Genomic DNA, 22,225 nt, shown 5'->3' with positions numbered 1-22,225 from the left:
GACCCGCAGAGCGGGACAAGTTCCTACGATGAGTGTTATGCACGGGCACTGATATCCTTCCAAGCCCCCTCGCCTGGCCAATTTCAAACCCGTTGAAGAACCCTGATAGTTCCACATTCGACATTTATGGGCGTTAGGCTTTTGACTCATGGCCGCGCCCTGCATGATATAATGGGCAGATGGTTAACATGCGATCAACGTGGCTAACACTGTGACTGCCGGTTGTGAAACGTGCCCCCCAACGCTGTCTTCAGCGTACACATCATGCGCTGGCTCGTTGGTCTAGCCAAGAAACGCTCTGTGCACCTGAGAGCGAGCTCCTCTAACATGATCGGCTTTGTGGATATCGCAGTAATTTTTTATGTTTCATGAAACTTTCAGGTTCTGTGGAACGAATGCCGAGCCGGTTTGTCCTATTAGTATGTGCAGTGCCTACGTACACATGGGAGGCTACGCTAATTTGAGTTGCTAATTATACCCAGGTTGACTCATTCGGTTATTTTGAGCATGGGCTTCTTGCGGGAGTGTGGTGCCACTGTCGACTTCTGCACTGGCAAGGTATTTGCGAGTGGTCGAATGCCGTCAGGACTCCTGGATACGGCCACTACAATTGCTTCGATGCAAATGTAGGGACGATGCACATTAAGAGTGCTAAGAAGCACGTGTGGATTCCCCGTTGTGGGATGTCCATCAACAGTGAACGTGCTGGCCTGTGTGCCAATAACTAATCTTCAGAGCCCGTGACATTACAAGACAGTTCAAAATTAGGATTGGTCAGCAGAGAACATGTGCCCTTATCGCAGGTCGAGTTTATAATGCATAGATAGAATTTGGTGATCATAGTTCAGAAACAGTCTTTTTGTCCATCGTTAATAGGTCACTTTGCACAACAGAACGCTAAACATAAGTGAGAGTGCTTTCAAACTATGTTTTTATTTATTTATTTTTTTACTTATCGATACTGCAAGCCAATATGCTGGCCCATGCAGGAGGGGCAAATACAATATTACAATGAGAAGGCATTCACAAAAAGACTATCAATGCAAGAACAAAAACGTAGAGTGCAAAACAGTGTTGTACAGTACAATACAGTGTTGCAATATTCGGCTGTGCAGAAGGATAAAATACCCGCCATCTCTCCTTCTTGAGCACGCATACCATAAAGACGGCCTCAGCGAATTCGATTCGACATACTGTTTCACCGTGAAAGCACCGACCTATCAATGAGCAAATGCAAGTTATGATGAAAATGGGAGTTACACAGCAGTTGGCCCGTCTGGGGAGCTGCATCAACTCTTGTTATAGGAGAAAAATGGATCTTAGATACTTTTTGTTGACTAAAGCTGATTCAATGCAATAACAACAAAAAAACTGCAGCATAATCACGGAGTGAATTGTGGTGAGTGGGGTGAAGCACTGGGCAGTTTCATTAACAAACTGTGAACAAACCACAAATACCTTCTAGTACATTACCGATTACATGACAAACATTGTATATAATGATACAAGAAATTTTATTATTCGTAGGTAAACGTCGTTTTCGTTACTCTTTGATTAAAATTCTTTAACGGTCGGTGAAAGAGATGGGGTGTAGTGGGATGTTTGCAGGGACGACGTATATAGTCAGCAGTTCGCAAACGTCAAACTAGGCAGTCAGGTACGTACACGGGATGAGCAGACCCATGGCTTTAGGAGCTTTGCCCCTAAAAGGACGTCTACCCCCTACCACCTGTTACTGGCGCAATTAACCGCCTACATTCGGCCAATCATGCAAGCGCCTCGTTGCGTTAGCGTCATATGTACTTAGGCGCCATCCATTGAAGATTGTCTACGTAACGATATCTAGGGCATCTACCTTCGCAAGCACACGCGAAACGTTTGACCTTACCGCCTATGGTGTTGGAAATACCCGTGTTGCTCTTGGCATTGGAACTGTAAACAATTAATTGTATAGAACATGTGCAACTAATCGGCATACATACGTATATTGTGCGTATATTTTTGAATGTGTTAAGCGTCAATTATTAATGGTTCACTCAACAAAAATTCCACCAGTCACATTCTCTCCCCGTAATCTGCATAATATCAATGCCCTTCGTATGTGGGATGTGCCGAATATTCTTCCACCAACGACTCATTTATGTTCGAACCCGTAAAAATGAACCATATAATCGATCAAGCAAAAAAAAAACATTCTCGGATCACTCCTCTACTTATTACTTGGCTTCACTTCCACTAACAGGGATGAATCTCAAGTAGTGAGGCCAGTTTACTTTGTCTAACGAAGTGTCCCCAATTTCTTGGAAGTACGAAGATACGCATGTTTTCGTGAAAGCATACATCTCATGATCGAAAGTTGTTTGTCAGTGTTCCACCAGTTTCTACAATTAATAAGTACAGAACACGTACTAGCATAAGTACAGTCAACGAAACGAACAGTTAATATAACGTGATAAACTACGTTGTCTTAAGCATGTTTCTTGGTGCATGATGAAGATACTTGTATCCCTACGTACACGTGAGTAAAAAAACTTCACCTTCACTTGGCGTTCATCGATCACACCCGCCCAGGTAGATTAAGGTCACCGAAAATCACGTTGTTTAGCCCGAGGATGCAGGTTCGACTGCCGGCGTTGGCGGCCGCATTTCCATGGGGTTCCATTAGAAAGAACAATCATGTGAATAGATTGAAGTAAGTGTTTATGAAATACAGGTGTGGTTGAAGTAAATCCAAGGTAGTCCTTGCGATGTTTCCTCAAAAACTCATAATCATAACATGGTGTAGGCACTTCAAATCTCAACAGTTACCAGTAATTAGAATGAATGAAGCATAGCGCCCTACTGTCTTCCATGACCTTCAACCCTCGATAGCGAGTGTCAACAGCGCCAGTACAACACAAGCGATAACTGTTCATGTGATAAATGAAGTGCACCGGCTAGGGTTTGCTTCTGCAGATAAGATACAGAGTGCCACTCAGCGAAGCTGTGAGTGCGTCATAGTTGCTGTCAAGAGATCAAAAGAAGAAATAAAAGTCTAAAGGCAACACGATAACGGGGTACCGGCACGCGGGTGATGGAAAGGTGTGGAGGCCAATTCACATTAAAGATAGCAGTATTCACTTTGAAGCAAGATTTTTAGGACTTGCAGGCTTTGATGGTGGTGGGAGAACCTTGCGCGAAGAAAACCGTGGCCGGTGAGTCCCCAGAATATGCCAGTGCAGGCGACCGGACACTATGACGATGCTCTGGTGGCATGTGGATTGGTATGCTGGATTTGTAGGTAACTGATCTTGTCAAGATCGCGGCTTTGTGTGCCACCAACAATTTCTGTATTGGCAATCTGATCTTTTCTTGAGGTCGCTTGTCATTTAACGTTCCCGTAATTTATGGTTGTTTTACATTATTAGGGTCATTCTAAGTGGAACGTACCAGCCCAAACTTCAACCACCGGAGAAAAAAAAATACAATTGCATGCACCAGTACATTTTGATGAACTGCATAGATTTCATATACGCAACCTGCTGCTCCGGGTTTGCTTGCGAGTGAGCTCTCTTCGCTTTGGCCTCCCAGGCTGTCACCGCGGCGAGCGCCAGCTGCAGCTGCGCTGCGAGCCCGTTGCACTGCTGCCTTAGCTTATGGGTTGTACACGTGGCCAGCGGTGGCCAAGTGTGCTCACTGGGTGAGTTCCCGCAAAACAGATATGAAGCCAATGTGCCATGAGTGGTGTGCGCCATCTTGAGAAATGGCGAGCCATCTAGTGAGCATTTTCATAATCACCAGAAAACCAACGCCTTAGAAAGCGGCGCACGTTCGCGCAAGGCCAGACAAACACCAATGACATTCTTCTCTTTTCCTCTCTCTTTCACAATTCTTTCTCTCTCCCACTTTCTAACCTCTGCGTGGCGTTGTTGAGGTGACAGCCTCAGAGAGAGACAGTTACCATAACACACTTCCTTTTCACTTTCTTTCTTCGAAATCCACTTCGAGATGCTGAGGGCGCAGGCCATCGAAAACCAACGGATGGATGGATGGATGGATGGATGGATGGATGGATGGATGGATGGATGGATGGATGGATGGATGGATGGATGGATGGATGGATGGATGGGTGGATGGATGGATGGATGGATGAATGGATGGACGTATGGATGGATGGATGGATGGATGGACGGATGGATGGATGGATGGATGGATGGATGGATGGATGGATGGATGGATGGATGGATGGATGGATGGATGGATGGATGGGTGGATGGATGGATGGATGGATGGATGGATGGATGGATGGATGGATGGATGGATGGATGGATGGATGGACGAACGGATGGATGGGTGGATAGATGGATGGGTGGATGGATGGATGGATGGATGGATGGATGGATGGTTATGGCTGTACCCTTTAGAACGGGCGGTGCCTAGCGCCACCAAGCCATAATACTCATGTAACCGAATACTAGATTTATTTATTTCCTTTAGAAAGTGACGTTGAGGACACGCACTTTGCAGTGAAGGGTTTATTTTCACTCGTGCCTTGACTTTAGCCACCAATCAGATAACCTCCTCCTAGTTAATTCTACCCGCTTAAAGTCTATTTTGAACTCCATGCCTCTAAACCCCAGTGCTTTCGAAAACTCTGCGCCATCATCCTGAACTATAGGGTGAAGCCCTTTACAGAACATTATCAAGTGTTCGGCAGTTTCTTCTTCCTCTCCACACGCACGCATACCGTGTCTACCCCTCTGTATTTGGCCTCATATGTCTTGGTTCGCAATACTCCCACCCTGGCCTCAAACAGTAGAGAACTACCCCTAGTATTATCATAGATTCTTTCCTTGGCGAATTCCTGCTTAAATGTTTGATAGACCTCTAGTGTGGACTTCCTAATCATGCCAATTCTCCATATATCGGTCTCAGCTTCCTTCTTAACCGATAATTCGTTTTGGTTGGACCCCCTGCTGCTTTTCAAGTATTTACCAGTCAATTTTCTGGTTCGCTTCCTCCATTTTGTATCGACATTATTCATGTGCAAGTAGCTGAATACCTTCCTTGCCCAACGCTCCTGCCCCATTACTCTCAGTCGCTTCTCGAATTTTATCTTGCTGCTAGCTTCCCTGCCCTCAAATGATGTCCATCCCATATCATCTTGTACTCCCTGATTTGGTGTATTCCCGTAAGCTCCTAAAGCAAGCCTACCTGTTCCACGTTGCTTAATTTCTTATATTTCTTGAACTTCTGATCTCATGCACAAGACCGCATTGTGACCGTCAGACCATGAACCATGACCGCTTTTCATATTCCTGTCACAACATCATACCTATTGTAATTCCACAGTACCCTGTTTTTCATTACTGCTGCATTCCTGTTACCTTTAGTCGTCCCGTATATTTCGTGTTCCCTTAGGTACTCGACCCCATTGCTTATCCGTACGCCCATATATATGCATTATTTGTAATTTCTAGCGTGACCCCCTGTATTCTAAGCTCACTACCTTCATTGTCATTAAAAATCATGACTGCTGATTTTCCCTTACTGAATCTTAAATCTAACCCATCTTCCTCATCACCGCAAAAGTCCACCAATCTCTGCAAATCTTTCTTGTTGTCGGCCATTAGCACTTTATCATCTGCGTAAATCAATGCTGTTAGTGCCAGTTCAATGAGTTTTCCTTGTTCGACGAAAGACAGGTTGAAGCCCCGTCCACTTCCCTCTAATTTGGCCTCTAATCCTTGTAGGTACATCATGAATAATAAGGGTGACAGGGAACACCCCTGCCTAAGCCCCCTTTTACATCTGCAGGCTTGGATACCTGTTTTACCACTTTAAAACTACCTTGTTAACTTTATAGATATCCTTTAAAAGATTAGTGACTACATCTTCCATGCCTAGTGTGTCAAGTATTTCCCACAATTCCGCTTGAACCACGCTATTGTACGCTCCCTTAATATACAAAAAATGTTAGCCATAGGGACCTGTGTTCCTTTTCTGCTATTTCGATGCACTGCGTCAGTGAGAACAGATTGCCTTCCAACCTCCTGTGTTTCCAAAACCCATTCTACAGTTCCCCCAGCACCCCCTTATCCTCTATCCATGCCTGCAGTCTTCCCTTTATTATCGGCATCTCTGGTCTGTAAACCACTGATGTCACTGTTATAGGACGGTAGTTGTTTATGTCAGCATTGTCCCCCTTTCCTTTATAGATCATGCTCATCCTGCTACGTTTCTATCCATCGGAAACTTCACCATCAAATATTATTTTGCTCACTGCCTCTATCAAAGCCTGCTTTGACCTCGGACCTAATGTCTTTATCAGCATAATTGGAATGCCCTCTGGGCCTGTTGATGTACTACTGGGAACCCTTTTCTCAGCCCTTTCCCACTTTCGTTGTGAAAATGGAGCCATTGCGCCTCTTGATTAAGTCTTGTCTATTGTGGCACATAAATCATTTCTTTGTTGAAATTTTTTTGTCACCCTTGTTGTTATATATTCAATAGCTTCGTCTCCTTCTAGCCTAGCACCTTCAGCTGTAGTTATAAACCTCCGCTCTAGGCTTGTCTCATTTCTTAGGGAGTTTAGATGCTTCCAAAACTTGCGGCTGCCTTTCTATCTTTTTTATGTACTTTTGCCAAACACTGAGCTCTCTTTCTTCTAATCTTTTCATTTATCACAAGGGATGCATCCCTTTTACAGCTTAGCAAGATTTTACATTTTCTTTCAACATCATATGTCGGTTCACCCCGCTGCTTAGCACGTCTATGTTTCCTAGAGGCTTCCTGACTTCTTTGTCTGTGTCTCTATAGGCTCCCTGATACCTTGGGTGGTGGCGTGCCATCTAGTGAGCATATTTGAAATCACCGGAGAGGCAACCTTGAGCACGTCTAGAGATGTGTGCAGGCGACAACTGCGTGCACACCACCGAAATAAGACAAGCCGCGAGCAGAAGGAGGAAGCTTGCAAAACTTTGTGTATTTAACCTTCATACAGTTAGGACGGCACAGTTACTTTTAAGGCATTCTATATTGATTGATTTTCTCTGTACCATCACACGTCAATCCATTGATTAATTTTATGGCTTAAGGGGGCATGGTTGGCGAAACGGTATATGTAAGTTTTAGCGTAATACAATAGAAACAGCTGCAAGTATTCCCATAACATTTTACCTGCTCACAAAAATTGCGGCAGGGTACTAAGGGACACCCTTTTTTATGCCTAGGTTGCCTATATATCCTGTGGCCTGCTCCCTAATTTTAAAAGGCATTCACTTTTTCAATGTACCTTGTGTCTGCATCTTCGAAAAGCAGTGTAATGATAGTCAAAATTTGTGTTGTAAAAACTCGTAGGTTCCATCTGAACAAAAAAATTTTCTGTTTCCATACAGTTTTCGCAAAATTTAAAATTGATGGCCACAAAGAGTGCATATATCATATATATATATATATAAATATATATATATATATATATATATATATATATATATAAGGGAAAGAATTGTATACCTAAAGGCTCGTTTCTTCTGTGTTTCGACACTATATTAATGAGATCTAACAGACTATAATGCCAAGGAATGTATAGGGGAAGTTATTAGAACAAATGGAATGTATATAAGAAGAAAGAAAAGAGGGTGAAAAAATAACAAGCTGTGAGCCGGAATCGCACCTACGACCTTCGAATTACTCGTTCGATGCCCGACCGCTGAGCTATCACGGCGGCCGTTCCCCCAGACACTTGATTGGGTTCATATGTGAATTTAAATGTGTGAGTGTCAGTCAGCGCCATCTGTAGCCTTGGTGGAGAGTGTGGAATACTCTTTTTATGAGCCTGAGTGGTGTCACGTAGCACGTGAACTTTTTACGAGCTGGCAGCGGACCAATTGTTCCTGGTATACAACCTAATGACACCAAGTCTGCCAGTACGGGACCCTCGTTATTGAATAAGGGAAAGAAATGTGTGCATAAGGGCTGGTTTTTCCGTGCTTTGACACAATAATAATAATATCTAACAGATCATAATGCCAAGGAATGTACAGGCGAAGTTATGAGAACAAATGAAATGTGGATAAGAAGAAAGAAAAGAGGGTGAACAAATAACCAGCCGTGAGCAGGAATCGAACCAACGACCATCGATTATTATATAGGTCGTAGGTTCGATTCCTGCTCATAGCTGGTTATTTTCTCACCCTCTTTTCTTTCTTCTTATTTACATTCCATTGGTTCTAATACCTTCCCCTGTACATTCCTTGGCATTACTGTCTGTCATTACTGTCTGTTAGATCTCATTATATATATATATATATATATATATATATATATATATATATATATATATATATTATCACTTGTGAATAGAGCTTCGTTGCATGTCAGTGCCCTGTCTTATCTTTCAATGCCCCTTCCTTTCCTGGTCAATTTCGCGCTATCATGTTGTATTGTCTCAGACTATTGACTATCACTCAGATCTTAAATAATCGAAAAGGAACATCTGAACTTTCGTTCTTATATGTACCACCACTTAGCAAGTGTACCGTTTCATATAAACTGGCCTATATGACAGCCTCTCCCAGCATGGTAGTGTTTATGTAATATCAACGTCAAATGAAAGCCGAACAGCGGCAAGCCTTCGCGATAGTGTAGTGCGCGCCATCCAGTTATCACCATTGGCAGGCACGCGAATTCTGTTCGGCAGGTCTGCCGTTTATAAGTGTGATGCGTGCAAGTCTGTGGTGATAAATTCACGGCACGCACAATACCATCTCAAGGCTTGGTGCTGTCCAGGTTTCTCTTCACGCTCATGGTACATAGCTCTCTCCTTGTCATAAGCCCTTTGAACTATTATATACCTTATAGGCTGTTCCACGTACTCATGATGGTTATCCCCTTTTTTCTACGTAATATAGGCACAAATACGCACAGTAGTCCTAAATTCTGCCCTAGGAGAAAGTGTTGAATGTTCTCATTTTTCACTCTAGGTTTCATGGAGCTACGATCCCCATGCTGTGAGGGTTTTTGCACTGCAGTATCGCTGTTGCTGTTTGCATCCAGCATTTTTGTAGGTGAGTAATAGAGGAGCCTATCAGTAAGCATGTAAAGCAATATGCCTTCACAAGAATTATTTCTTCGTATACGCTCTTATATTCAACAGCTGGCACCAAAAAAAAACACCTTTTCTGCAGTACTGTGAATTGTTTTTCTCACCTCAGAACTGCAAATAAGCCATGAAACTTATTTTCAGGATAAGTTCTTCTTGCTGCATTGACGGACACTGCACACTGCTTTGCCAGGTCTTGGGTTCATTTTCTTGAACACACTGTGCCACAAAGACCTAAGGTTGGATCTCGCGCTCCTAATGTGGTTTTCCACCCTCTCTTGCGGTCTTGACGCGATGAAGCCGAGAGAAAAGGTGCTGCGAAAACTCTGGCGAAATCACTGCATGTGTTTCTGGCTTTATGCGCGTGATCCGATGAGTCAATGGTGTAGCGAGTAGTGGTCACATGTTCGCGGTAGGTGTTGCGCGCAAGTGAACGAGATGGCAGATGTGACCACCGCGGTGAGTGGGAGGAAGGCGACGGGGAGAGTGAAGTTAGCGTGCACGGCGAGGTGAGCATGACGTAAATAAACAGCAGTAGCGGGACCTACTTGGCACCACACCAACACCTGCGGCGCACGGTGTGTTCAGTCGGAGGAACAACGTTCCACAAGCTAGTCAAAGAGCTGTTTCTAAAAAAAACGTAGGTACCACGACAAATAGCCCCAGAGCACGACAATATAGCATATAATGTCAGAATGGGTGAAAACTAGCGCTCAGTGAGAAGGGAGATGAGTACAGCACACATACGACATGTGCAATATAGAACCTGTGTTGCCTGTCCTCGTCGCCCTGTTTATTCAGAGCTAATACAACAAAAGCTGTTATCAGATCACACCTAGGGTAACGCGCAGTTGTCCGCCGCCGCCGCCGATGTTCTTAATCACATTGCGCAAAATTAGAAAAAAATTAACACCAAGAACACAGTGAAAATCAAACCTGGGTCCGCTCAGTGTCAGCCCAGTATTATACCACAGCTTTACGCCTGTGCTTGTAACTTGTTGTCAAACTTGCCTTAGGCAGGCTTGGCCTAGCCCCGATGACAAAGTTGGGCTGAAGCCCGGGTCCGCTGGGTGCCAGCTCAGTAGTCAAACACTAAGCTACGCTGGTGCCTGTGACTTTTTGGCAAACTTGGCTTAGGCGGGCTTGATGACGGGAAATTAATCGAGTCAATGCGACTTAAAAGCAGAACAATCTGTCGTCGTACAATGCGAATAGCGTAACGAGTGGGTCGTCCAATTGCTCCAACCTATAACAAAAGCTTGTTTTTCTTCCCCTAATAACTGTGGCGCATAGCCATTCAGCCATATTTACTGACCGTCGTCAGCCACTGCATGAACAATCGTCACAAAATTCCTTGCAAGTGTTCAGCGGATACCACGCTTCTCAGAATAATGACGAAAAATAGCATAGCGAATTGCGGCCTACTACCCCAAAATTAATTAATGATGCCTAAGCGGGTATCAAGCAAGCATGCTTGCAAGTAGTTACCCAATGAGTGTTCCGAAAAAGTTCTAAAAAGCCGTTCTTCTAGATTTCGCTGTGACTGTGCTGCGTCTTACGCGCAGGCCTGGCTTTTTTTAGGGGTGAAGCTCCTTTTAGGAGATAGGTCTGTACATGCTGTGATGTTTGTAGTAGTAGTATTAGGTAACCACTGGTAACACAAATCCTCTCTAGAGCGTCATTGTCACCGCAGTTCATCAAAAAATGCCACAGACGCTGCATCGAAAGTGCCACTCCACCACCCTTCTCTGCCACCGCCCTTGCCTCTCAGACCGAAGGCGGCCAGCGCGGTCAACAAACCAACGAGCAGCACTGTTGTAGATGAATCAGTTTGGCCTTCATTGCCGAAATCACAGCCACCTGCAAATCCCAAGCGCACATAGACAGTCACATCACTCCAGCCAGCCGCTGACAAGCTGTCCGAGGAGGACACAGAAGTCATCAGAATGTTCCGAACACTGCTGGATGCCATGCAAAAGCTGTGCAGCACCCTGAAGTCTCCAATCGCTCAGAGTGCACTACAAGTACTGGATGCTCTAAGTCCAGTATTTGCAAGTCTCCAGTAGCAACCATGGCTCGACCAATTTTCTCCTTCCGCAACGAGGTCAGACAAGCGTCGATAATGCAGTGGAACGCGAGAGGCCTGAGATCCCGCATCTCTTCATTCTGTCAATACATATTCATGAATCGTATTCCTATAATAGTTATATGTGAACCAAACGTGCAACAACCTCCTAAACTATCAGGGTATTAATCTTTCGTTTCTTCAACGTGCGAGGAACGCAGCAAGGTGGTTGTTTACATTCGCACAGATTTCAAATATGTGCATCATGCAGTTCAACCGCATGATGACAATAAATATGTCTGGATAAGTGTTAAAAAGGAAAAAGTGTCATTAACACTCATTGATGTCTACATATTACTTCCGGACGATTTGAACAAGAACGACTACGAGACATACTGACAACAACTGCGGGCCCGTGGGTTATAACTGGACACTTTAACGCACATCACTTAATCTGGGGTAGTTCGACAATCGACGCTAAAGGAAGAAACCTCGTGTCATTCACCTCCAAGCATGACCTTTCTTGAATGATGGATGTCCTACATACCTGCGGGCCTTACGTACAGCAGTTGCCTCGATTTGACTCTGCTACCCAGAAACTTCCGGTCGCAAGTGCACTGGTTTTCAGACATCGAAACGCATGGGAGTGACCACATTCCAACTTATTTGCGAATAAGGGGTCTTACTAACTCCTCTTCTAAGACCACAATACGAAGAGTTGATTGGTCCAAACTTCAGCGACTCATGAAAAATACATGCCGTGAAGACCCTGACCAGAACTTGGAGGATGTCATCAAAAAGGCAATGAGGGAAGCTTCCGGTCTCCTCCCGTTCCCCGGCAAGCATTCAGATTTCGACGTTGAACTGGAAAAACTGTGCGTGCTTCGCCGAATGACGGAACGAAGATACAGGCGGACGAAAGCAATATGCGACTTGAGGCTGGCACGACGCATACAGAAAAAAGTCCAACGACGTTTAGAAAAACTTGAACAGGAACGCTGGAAATCATTCTGTGAATCATCGGATCCCCGGAAGCCGTTGTCACGCATTTGGAGCACTATTCGTGGCCTGCGTTTGACTCCCCAACAAAGACATCCTTTCATGCATTTAGCCCTACATTTAGGCCACACCCAACTTGAAGTGGCAAATGAGTTTTGTACGCAAATCGCTGGAGTGTCCGCCTTGTCTGCTGGCATTATTAGGAGTGTTATCCCTAAAACCCGCATCTCCGAAATGGACAATCTTTTTACTATAGAAGAACTTGACGCATCTTTGGCGGCTTCCCGACGATCATCTTCACCAGGACCCGATGGCATCATTTACGCCGCTCTAGCCAACCTTAAACAGGAAGCAAGGGGACAGTTGTTAAGCTATTACAACCACTCATGGCAGGCGAGCACTGTTCCCCAGGATTAGAAGATAAGTCGACTTGTGCCACTACTTAAAGCAGGAAAGTCACCATTTGATTTGACATAATTTCGCCCTGTCGCCCTCGCGAGTTGCGTTGGAAAAGTCATGGAAAGGATGATACTTACATGCCTAGAATGGTACCTCGAGCGCTACAACGTATACCCAAACTGCATGACAGGTTTTCGGCGAGGTAGGTCATCTCTCGACAACGTGATTGATCTCACAACATTTATCCAGCAACACAAGAGCCTCAAGCGCATACCACTGGCACTGTCTCTCGACGTCAAAGGGGCTTATGATAACGTAACACATAAAGTCATCCTAGACTCGTTGGAAGCTGTTGGAATCGGTGGTCGGATGTTCCAATGGATCCAGGATTATTTGACGAGAAGGTCCTTTTTTGTACAAACCTCAGATGGACCTACCACCAATTACTACACCTCCCGTGGCGTCCCTCAGGGTGCCGTATTACGTCCCACTTTCTTTAACCTCGTGATGGTAGGACTTCGTGAAATTTTGCCAAGTACTATCGTCATATCCATATATGCTGACGATATTTGTCTATGGACTTCAGCTGTAACTTGTCTACAAGTACGTGCAAAAGTCCAGCAGGCTGCCATCCTGACATGCTCATATCTCCGCAAGCAAGGTCTTTCCGTCTCAACGGAGAAATGTGCATTGGTTGCGTTAACTCGCAGAGCCTTGACACAAAACCCTGTTACAATCAATGGGCAAATATTCCATACCAGAAGAACCATCGCTTCCTGGGTGTGATTATTGACAAGGACCTTTCGTGGAGTGCCCACTGCAATTACATGAAGAGAAGGCTAACTTCAATCGTCGATATAATGCGGTTCCTTTGCGGAAAATCTTGGGGCACATTGATAAGGTCAATGATGCAGCTATACAGAGGACTGTTTCTGGAATGTTTGCACTACAGCTTGCCGTTACTGGCAAGTACGTGCAAGACGAACATCCGCACCCTCGAAGGTCTGCAAGGAAGAGCACTACGCGTGTGCTTCGGATTGCTGCAATGCACCTCAACCTACGGGGCGATTATGAACGCAAGAGAGCATCCAATTCAACCATACATCACCACTGACAATTTCAGAGCCCACATGAGACACCTCTGCCGAGTTTCTGGTCACCATGTTGCAGTGTTGCCACTTCAAAGACCACAAGCGATGTTTTCAAAGATTATTTCTTCCCATAAAGAATGCCTTCCTTTCGGCTTCACTCCAGCAACAAAACCAGCGTCACCTCCGTGGTGCCTACAACAACCACAGGTGTACCTCACTATTCACGGAATAACGAACAAGAGCCTTCATCCAACAGTGGTCCTACGACAGGTGACATTGTCGCTGCTCAACGAAAAATACGGCCACAGGACCCACACTTACACTGATGGATTGGTCCCGCATGACAGCTCCGCAGGTGCTGTTGTCATCCCGGCGTACCAGGTCACTATAAAGCTCAAACTGTCGCATAGGACAACATCCACAACAGCGGAGCTTGCCGCCTAACGTGCTGCCATACTTTATATCGCGGAAGCCCGACCTCAAAAATGGGCTGTGTTCTGCGACTCCAAGGCATCTCTTCAGAGCTTGCAATCAGCTTTACGACAAAGAGAGCATCAACAACTAGTGATTGAAATAAGAGGAGTGATTCACGAAGCTTTATCGAAAGGACATGACGTGGTGTTCTAGTGGTTACCGGGACATTGCGGTATTGTCGATAATGACCTTGCTGATAATGCTGCCTGATCTGCCCACGTGGACGCCCAGACAACCTCAATTCCATTGTCGAAAACTGACGCTGCAAGGGGCCTTCACTCGTTCGCTAACACCATGTCGGATACTTGGCTGAGTGACCCCAGTGTCAGGAACCGCCGCCTACACAAATTGGACCCATCAAGAAAGCTTGAAGCTCTATCTGACCTCTCCCGCCAGGATGCAACTTTACTGTGGCACCTGTGGTTAAGAGTAGCTTTTACAAAGGCGTACTCCTTTCGCATAGGAATGGCGGGTAGCTCCCGATGTGAATCGTGTGATACTGACGAGACAATAAAAGATCTACTGTGTTCATGTGAACGTTTTTCGAGTGAACGCAACTTGCTACGCGAAACGTTAGAGACACTAGACAGTAGACCTTTCTGCGAAGAGAAGATCCTTGGTTCATGGCTGTACGCGTCGCAGGCCAGGAAAGGGACGCGAGCACTGCTAAGTTTTCTAAGGACGACCGGACTACGCGACCGCTTATAAGTGTGCAATGGACAAGGTCACATCTACACACACGTTGCCCTTCACTTCTCTCTCTTTTCTCCTTTAATCCCCTCACCTCTTTCCCCAGTGCAGGGTAGCAAACCAGACGTGCATCTGGTTGATCTCCCTGCCTTTCATTTCTTCCCTTCCTCCTCCTCCTCCTCTCTAGAGCGGGTATGTGCCACGGGAAATGCGAGATGGGAGATGGCGGTACTTGGAGTTATCACTAGATAGAAGCATGGACGAACGGATGGACAAACAGACTAACAAACGGACGCACAGATGGATGGACGCGGGGACGTACGGACGGAAGGACGCTTGAGCGAACGGATGGATGGACTCACGCACGGACGCATGAATGACGCACGGAAGGTTGCGGGAAAGGATGGAAGCAAGACTGAACCGAGCGATGAAAGCACGGGCGTGCTGACGGATGCTTAACCCCACTCATCATCATTCACTGCGTGGATACGCTGTGATTTTTTAGCGTGGATAGTGTGCAAAAAAGATAAATTTCTACCACATAGCAAATCATAGTTCAAGCCGAGGTAGAAGCTGTATCGAATGGAAGAAAAAGAGCCCCACTATTCAATCCATTGAAGTATCTTGCACGTTTTATGCCTTGAGCACTACGTGCACTTTTATACTGGCTTTTTTGTCCAATAGGTCTATTGGTAGCGCAAACGCAAGACACGGCAGAATAAGGGCACATATAGACACCATGGGTGCAGTGTGTCTTTATGCTTTTATTTTGGTCGGTCTTGTATGTACGCTACTGAAAAACACAACAATGAGGTGCTACAAACATTCTGGTATCTCATTATTTTTTGTGCCACCCGTCGCACTTCAAAAGGTGAAAAATTTTTGATATCGAGTTGTCGCCCTGAGTCACGGGGTGTCGGTTAACTGACTCCCGCAGGCCACCATTCTGTAAACAGGAAAAACCTTGGAGCTGCATCTTATTCTGTTTATTGTCTTTATTGTAAAGCTCTCGGTCCAATCCGTGTAAGCAACAGGAGTGCAGAGTGGATTGTAAGATGACCGCAGTGCTGTTCTGTTGTTCAAAAATCTGGAGGGCTACTGCAATTCATCTGCCTGTGCGCGGGACACAACGCCGGGAAAATACAGGTTTATTATTTCTCCATGCGTCCAAATATTAGTGCGAGAGTGGCATGAAGCTCATTTGGTAGAAGTCCCGGCGTCGCCGTTGTGGATAATGATTAAAAACATTGTTACATCTACTGAGGAATAGGTGGAATCCATAATCCGGGACTGCATTGGCTTGCGCCCCGGTCCTTGCTCCGGCCACCAGGTCCTCTTGCACCCCCTGGTTCGGGGTGGACCGGGCGGCCTTTTACCCATCTCTACTGAAATCCTTAAAGATATCTTTCTCAGATGTGTTGCTCTGACACTCCCATGCTATATAATAAAGTGCAGCTAGATAACTGTTGCATAGCCAACATGCGCGCGAGGCGTGATTGGCAGGGTCGATTTCAGAGACCAGACCAAGCAGGGCCAGGCCATTTGTGCGGCTTTACAGAGTTGAGTATGCGGTGGGTCGTATAGCTTCTGAGCAAGCTTTTGCTTTTGAAATACTTCAGTGCATGCGTTAAGGTTGGCCATCTGATAAGGAAGGGCCAGAGTTCCTGCTCTGAAATTATACCTAGGGTAAGAGAACTTGGGCGGAGGCATGAGCTAGCTTGTGGCCACTGACTCCACAGTGGCAAAGTAATCGTATAACTTGCCTCCCGTCTGCCTCAGGACGGCCGTCTGCTGCTTGTTAAAGTATTCTGCATACTACAGGACTGATTGTGCCTTTAAGGTAGTTACGATAGGCTGCCATTGAGTCCGTAAGGACATTGTTTGACGCTGGTTTTTCAGCACGAAGGCAGTAGTGACCTCCTTCATGCTTGTAACATCATCCTGTATAGTAGGTATGCAGTCGACACATTTTCTTTGGTTAACTACGGCCACCATGCTTTTTCCTGTTTGTGACCGGGCGGCGTCCACGAAACAGGTGCTCTCGTCGTCGGAGTATTCATCATGACCTTTGGCTCTGGCTTCACACCCGTGTGCATGGAATGTGAGGTTCATATGTCGATGAAGAGGCTTGATAATGATGCCTTTCCACCAAGCCCCCCATAGCCTGTGTTTGTTCCTGACATGCTTTGGCGGTGTGTTGTTCAGTTTAGTAAGCACCAACATGCCAGTTCTGAATTAGAGCATCGGTGGATGTCAGCGAAGATTTATCTCTGCGTGACTGAAATATCAAGCCTCTCCGCGTGACCGAAGAATTGAGAGAGATGCGAATAAAATCAATGTTAAAAAAATGGCAGGTCCCATGAAAAATGGCAGTCGTTGATATGCGGAGAGCGAATCATGAAGGTATATGTGTCACTTCGAAATCTACACAACGTTACGAGGTGGACGTGAATTATGACACACATGACTTCTATGTCATCATTGTCAAGTTTGCGCATGCCATTAGTGTTGCTGGTCCATTCCCTCAACGTAAAACCCCAAATTTGTTATATGTGAAGCTCGCGAAACGGCTGCGAGCCAGCTGGGACCTTAGTAGTCAAGTTTTATCATCATCATCATCATCAGCATGACTACGTCTACTGCAGGACAAAGGCCTCTCCCATGTTCCGCCAGTTAACCCGGTCCTGTGCTTGCTGCTGCCAATTTATACCCGCAAAATTCTCAATCTCATCTGCCCACCTAACCTTCTGCCTCCCCCTAACCCGCTTCCCTTCTCTGGGAATCCAGTTAGTTACCCTTAACGACCAGCGGTTATCCTGTCTACGCGCTACATGCCCTGCCCATGTCCATTTCTTCTTCTTGATTTCAGCTATGATATCCTTAACCCCCGTTTGTTCCCTAATCCACTCTGCTCTCTTCTTGTCTCTTAAGTTTACACCTACCATTTTTCTGTCCATTGCTCGCTGCGTCGTCCTCAATTTAAGCTGAACCCTCTTTGTAAGTCTCCAGGTTTCTGCTCTGCAGCAAAGTACCGGCAAGATGCAGCTGTTATATACCTTTCTCTTGAGGGATGGTAGCAATTTACCTGTCATAATTTGAGAGTGCTTGCCAAATGTGCTCCGCCCCATTCTTATTCTTCTAGTTACTTCAATCTCGTGGTTCGGCTCCGTGGTTATGACCTGCCCTAAGTAGACATAGTCTTCTACAACTTGAAGTGCACTATTACCTATCTCGAAGCGCTGCTCTTTTCCGAGGATGTTGTACATTACTTTCGTTTTCTGCAGATTCATTTTAAGACCCACCTTTCTGCTCTCCTTGTCTAACTCCGTAATTATGAGTTGCAATTCGTCCCCTGAGTTACTCAGCAATGCAATGCCATCGGCGAAGCGCAGGTTACTAAGGTACTCTCCATTAACTCTTATCCCTAGCTGTTCCCATCCTAGGCTTCTGAAAACCTCCTGTAAGCACGCGGTAAATAGCAATGGGCAGATTGTGTCCCCCTGCCTTACACCCTTCTTGATTGGTATTCTGTTGCTTTCTTTATGAAGCACTATGGTAGCAGTTCATCCCCTGTAGATGTCTTCTAGGATGTTTATATATACTTCATCTACGCCCTGATTCCGCAGTGTCTGTATGACGGCTGATATTGCTACTGAATCAAACGCCTTCTCGTAATCTATGAAGGCTATGTATAGTGGTTGTTTATATTCTGAGCATTTCTCTATTACCTGATTGATAGTATGAATGTGGTCGATTGTTGAGTAGCCTGTTCGAAATCCTGCTTGTTTCTTTGGTTGATTGAATTCTAATGTTTTCTTTACTATGTTAGCAATTACCTTTGTAAATAGCTTGTATACTACAGAGAGCAAGCTAATCGGCCTGTAATTCTTCAAGTCCTTGTCATCTCTTTTCTTATGTATTAAGATGATGTTAGCGTTCTTCCAAGACTCTGGTACTCTTCCCGTCAGGAGGCACCTCGTAAACAGGGTGGCTAGTTTTTCTAACATAATATTTCCTCCATCTTTCAGCAGATGTGATGTTACCTGATCCTCACCAGCAGCTTTGACTCTTTGCATGCTCTCCAAAGCTTTTCTGACTTCTTCTATCAATACTGGTGGGGTGTCATCTCGGTTACTGCTAGTTCTTATAGTATTAAAGTTGTGGTTGTCCCTCCTACTGTACAGATATCTGTGAAACTCCTCCGCTATTTCAACTATCCTATCCATGTTGGTAGTTATTTTGCCCTCTTTGTCCTTTAGCGCATACATCCAATTTTTGCCTATACCAAGTTTTTTCTTCACTGCTTTGACGCTTCCTCCGTTTTTGAGAGCGTGTTCAATTCTCTCTATGTTATACCTTCTTACATCGGATACCTTGCGCCTATTAATCAACTTCGAAAGCTCCGCCAGTTCTATTTTGTCTGTTGTGCTTGAGACTTCCATGATTTGGTGCTTCTTAATGATATTCTTCGTTTCCTGAGAAAGCCTGCCAGTGTCCTGTCTAACTACCCTGCCTCCAACTTCCACTGCACACTCCGTAATGATACTTGTCACATTATTATTCATTGTATCTATGCTAAGATTGGTTTCCTCACTAAGAGCCGAGTACCTGTTCTGAAGCGAGACTCTGAATTCCTGTGCTTTCCCTCTCAGTGCTAGCTCATTGATTGGCTTCTTGCGTATTAGTTTCTGTCATTCCTTTCTCAGGTCTAGGTGAATTCGAGACCTTACCATTCTATGGTCACTGCATTGTACCTTGCCAACCACTTCCACATCCTGCACGATGCCTGGGTGTGCACTCATTATAAAGTCTATTTCGTTCTTATTTTCGCCATTAGGGCTCCTTCATGTCCACTTGCTGTTTCCTAGTTTTCGGTAGAAGGTATTTTAAATCCGTAAATTACTCCATTCTGCGAATTCTACTAGTGGCTCTCCTCTGGCGTTTCTTGTACCGATGCCATAATCTACTGCCTGGTCTCCAGCCTGCTTCTTCCCTACCTTTGCATTAAAGTCTCCCATCAGTATTGTATACTGTGTTTTTACCTTACTCATTGCCGATTCCACATCTTCATAGAAGCTTTCAACTGAAGCGTCATCATGGCTGGATGTAGGTGCGTAGGCTTGTACCACCTTCATCTTGTATCTCTTATTCAGTTTAATTAAGATACCTACCACCCTTTCATTAATGTTATAGTATTCCTCTGTGTTGCCAGCTATGTTTCTGTGAATTAGGAACCCCACTCCCAGTTCTCTTCTGTCAGCCAAGCCCCGATAGCAATGAACGTGCCCATTCTGTAGCACCGTATAGGCCTCATCTGTCCTCCTAACCTCACTGAGCCCTATTATATCCCATTTAACACCCTCTATCTCCTCGAATTGTACAGCTAGACTTCCCTCACTAGATAAGGTTCTAGCGTTAAACGTTGCCAAGTTCAGGTTTCAATGGTCGCCTGTCCGGATCCAGAGATTCTTAGCACCCACTGCTGCGTTGCAGATCTGACCGCCGCCGTGGTCAGTTGCTTCACAGCTGCTGGGGACTGAGGACCGTGAGTTATTTGACGTTTGCATGTGGTAGGTTGCATGTGGGAAGTTTTATAAGACACGCACATTATGATTATCGTCGTCAATTCACGTCACAAGACACGAAATTTGTTATATGTGGAACTATCGAAATGAACGCGAGCGCGTAATGAGCATAGCATTTATTCATGTTTTATATAACACGCGTAACATGACTATTATGTTTGGACGCATCATATAGGTTCTTCCTCTATTCACGTCACGTAATTCCAAATTTTGTGTATGTAGAGATTGCAAAACGGCCGCCCACGAGTTCATCATGAGCGTGGTATGTTGTGATGTTCTTACATGACACGGATGCCATGAATATCATGCTAGCACCAGTCATATACCATCGTCATTTATTGAAATCACGTAAGCTAGCGAAACGACCAAAAGCGCACTATGAGTATGGAATGTAGTAATTTTTTACATGACACGCACGTTATGGTTAATATCTTTGGACGTGCCATTTACCATCGCCATCTATTCACATTTCGTAATTACAATTTCCGTATCTGTGAACCTAGCGAATGACGGCGAGTGCACCATGAGCGTATCGTATAGTGATGAATTACATAACATACATGTCATAGCTTCGGTGATATAGTCTGTCACTTGACTTCTCCATGCATTCATGCCATACCATACCAATTTTGCAATACCTCATGAAAATAAAATCACCGCAAGAACAGCAAGATTATGAAATGTCAATCATAACATTCATGACAAACATGTCGAGATGTTCATGTCATGCTAGTGACTTATACTCTTCATACAGTCATGTTATGCCTTGCCAATTTCGGTGGCGCTACCGTTATTAAAACGGCCAGGAGAGCTGAAAGTCGTAGGTGGCTAGATAGATAGACGAATCCACTCGAAGTCGCCGAAGTTCACCAAGAAATGCCTCGCATTTAAAGTTGTGGGTCTGAGTCAAAATCAAAGCCGGGTTGTTTGCGTGGCACGTGGGTATTTTACAACACAGCCATGCCTCTGCTTGCGACTTCTGGAAAACTATTTTCATCTGCATAGAAATTCAGCGACAGTAATTTTCATGCTTTACAAATACACTTCCCTGTAAACAAGTTGCAGCATATACATTATGACATATACCCTTAACATTGCCTGTTACAAGCGTACGCTGCCATTGCGCGTCAGAAAAACGGAATTATCATAATATCCTCGTAGTTTAAAGCCAGTCACCTGCTACAAAAGGCACCCAAGCGACTGGACTCTTGAAGACACGCAGTGAGTACATAGCAAGTTCGAAAAAGCTTCATACTTTAAGTGCTTTAGTACGCACTGAAAGCACAGTATCGCTGTCCCGTTCACATTTTAAAGGCGAAGGTAAACAAGTTTCAGCATATACATTATGACATATACCCTTGACAATGCGTGTTACAAGCGTACGTTGCCATTGCGCGTCAGAAAAACAGATTATCATAATGTCCTCGTAGTGTAAAGCCAGTCACCTGCTACAAAAGACATCCAAGCGACTGGACCCTTGAAGACACGCAGTGAGTACATAGCAAGTTTGAAAAAGCTTCATACTTTAAGTGCTTTAGTACGCACTGAAAGCACAGTATCGCTGTCCCGTTCACATTTTAAAGGCGAAGGTTAACAGTCCTCAATATTGTTGCCTTCACAATCACCCGATCACATTGTAATAAACTAGTTGATGCCATATTCGCTATGCGAGAACTCATGTGATTTACGTGCTTGCTTCGTGAAAAACAACGCCGTAAATTTCTCTTCTCGACAGCCTTCTGACCGACGGGAAGGCATTGGTGCTCATATCAGGACTCTAACAGGGCTGCTTGCGACTTCTTCGGAACATCGGAAGAGTACTTTCTAATATCAAAACTCA

General features: G+C 44.9%; 1 protein-coding gene across 5 annotated transcripts in view; it reads left to right on the top strand.

The window, feature by feature from the left end:
• Positions 1 to 22,225, top strand: part of LOC119163117 (XK-related protein 6) — a 116,937-nt gene that overhangs the window by 10,855 nt on the left and 83,857 nt on the right. For 2 of the 5 annotated variants that reach the window (XM_037415054.2, XM_075874202.1), the window contains one exon: positions 8,964 to 9,047. In XM_037415054.2, coding sequence (XP_037270951.2) covers positions 8,969 to 9,047 — 79 coding nt within the window. In that variant the 5' untranslated portion in view covers positions 8,964 to 8,968. Of the gene's footprint in view, positions 1 to 3,084; positions 3,281 to 8,963; positions 9,048 to 22,225 lie in introns of those variants that run through there. The other 3 variants (XM_037415053.2, XM_075874203.1, XM_075874201.1) reach the window with 3 other exon arrangements.

This window comes from Rhipicephalus microplus, chromosome 9, assembly GCF_043290135.1.
Source record: "Rhipicephalus microplus isolate Deutch F79 chromosome 9, USDA_Rmic, whole genome shotgun sequence".
Classification (NCBI taxonomy): Eukaryota; Metazoa; Arthropoda; class Arachnida; order Ixodida; family Ixodidae; genus Rhipicephalus; species Rhipicephalus microplus.
The sequence above is the reverse complement of the archived record's forward strand: the minus strand, read 5'-3'. Positions and strand labels throughout refer to the sequence as shown.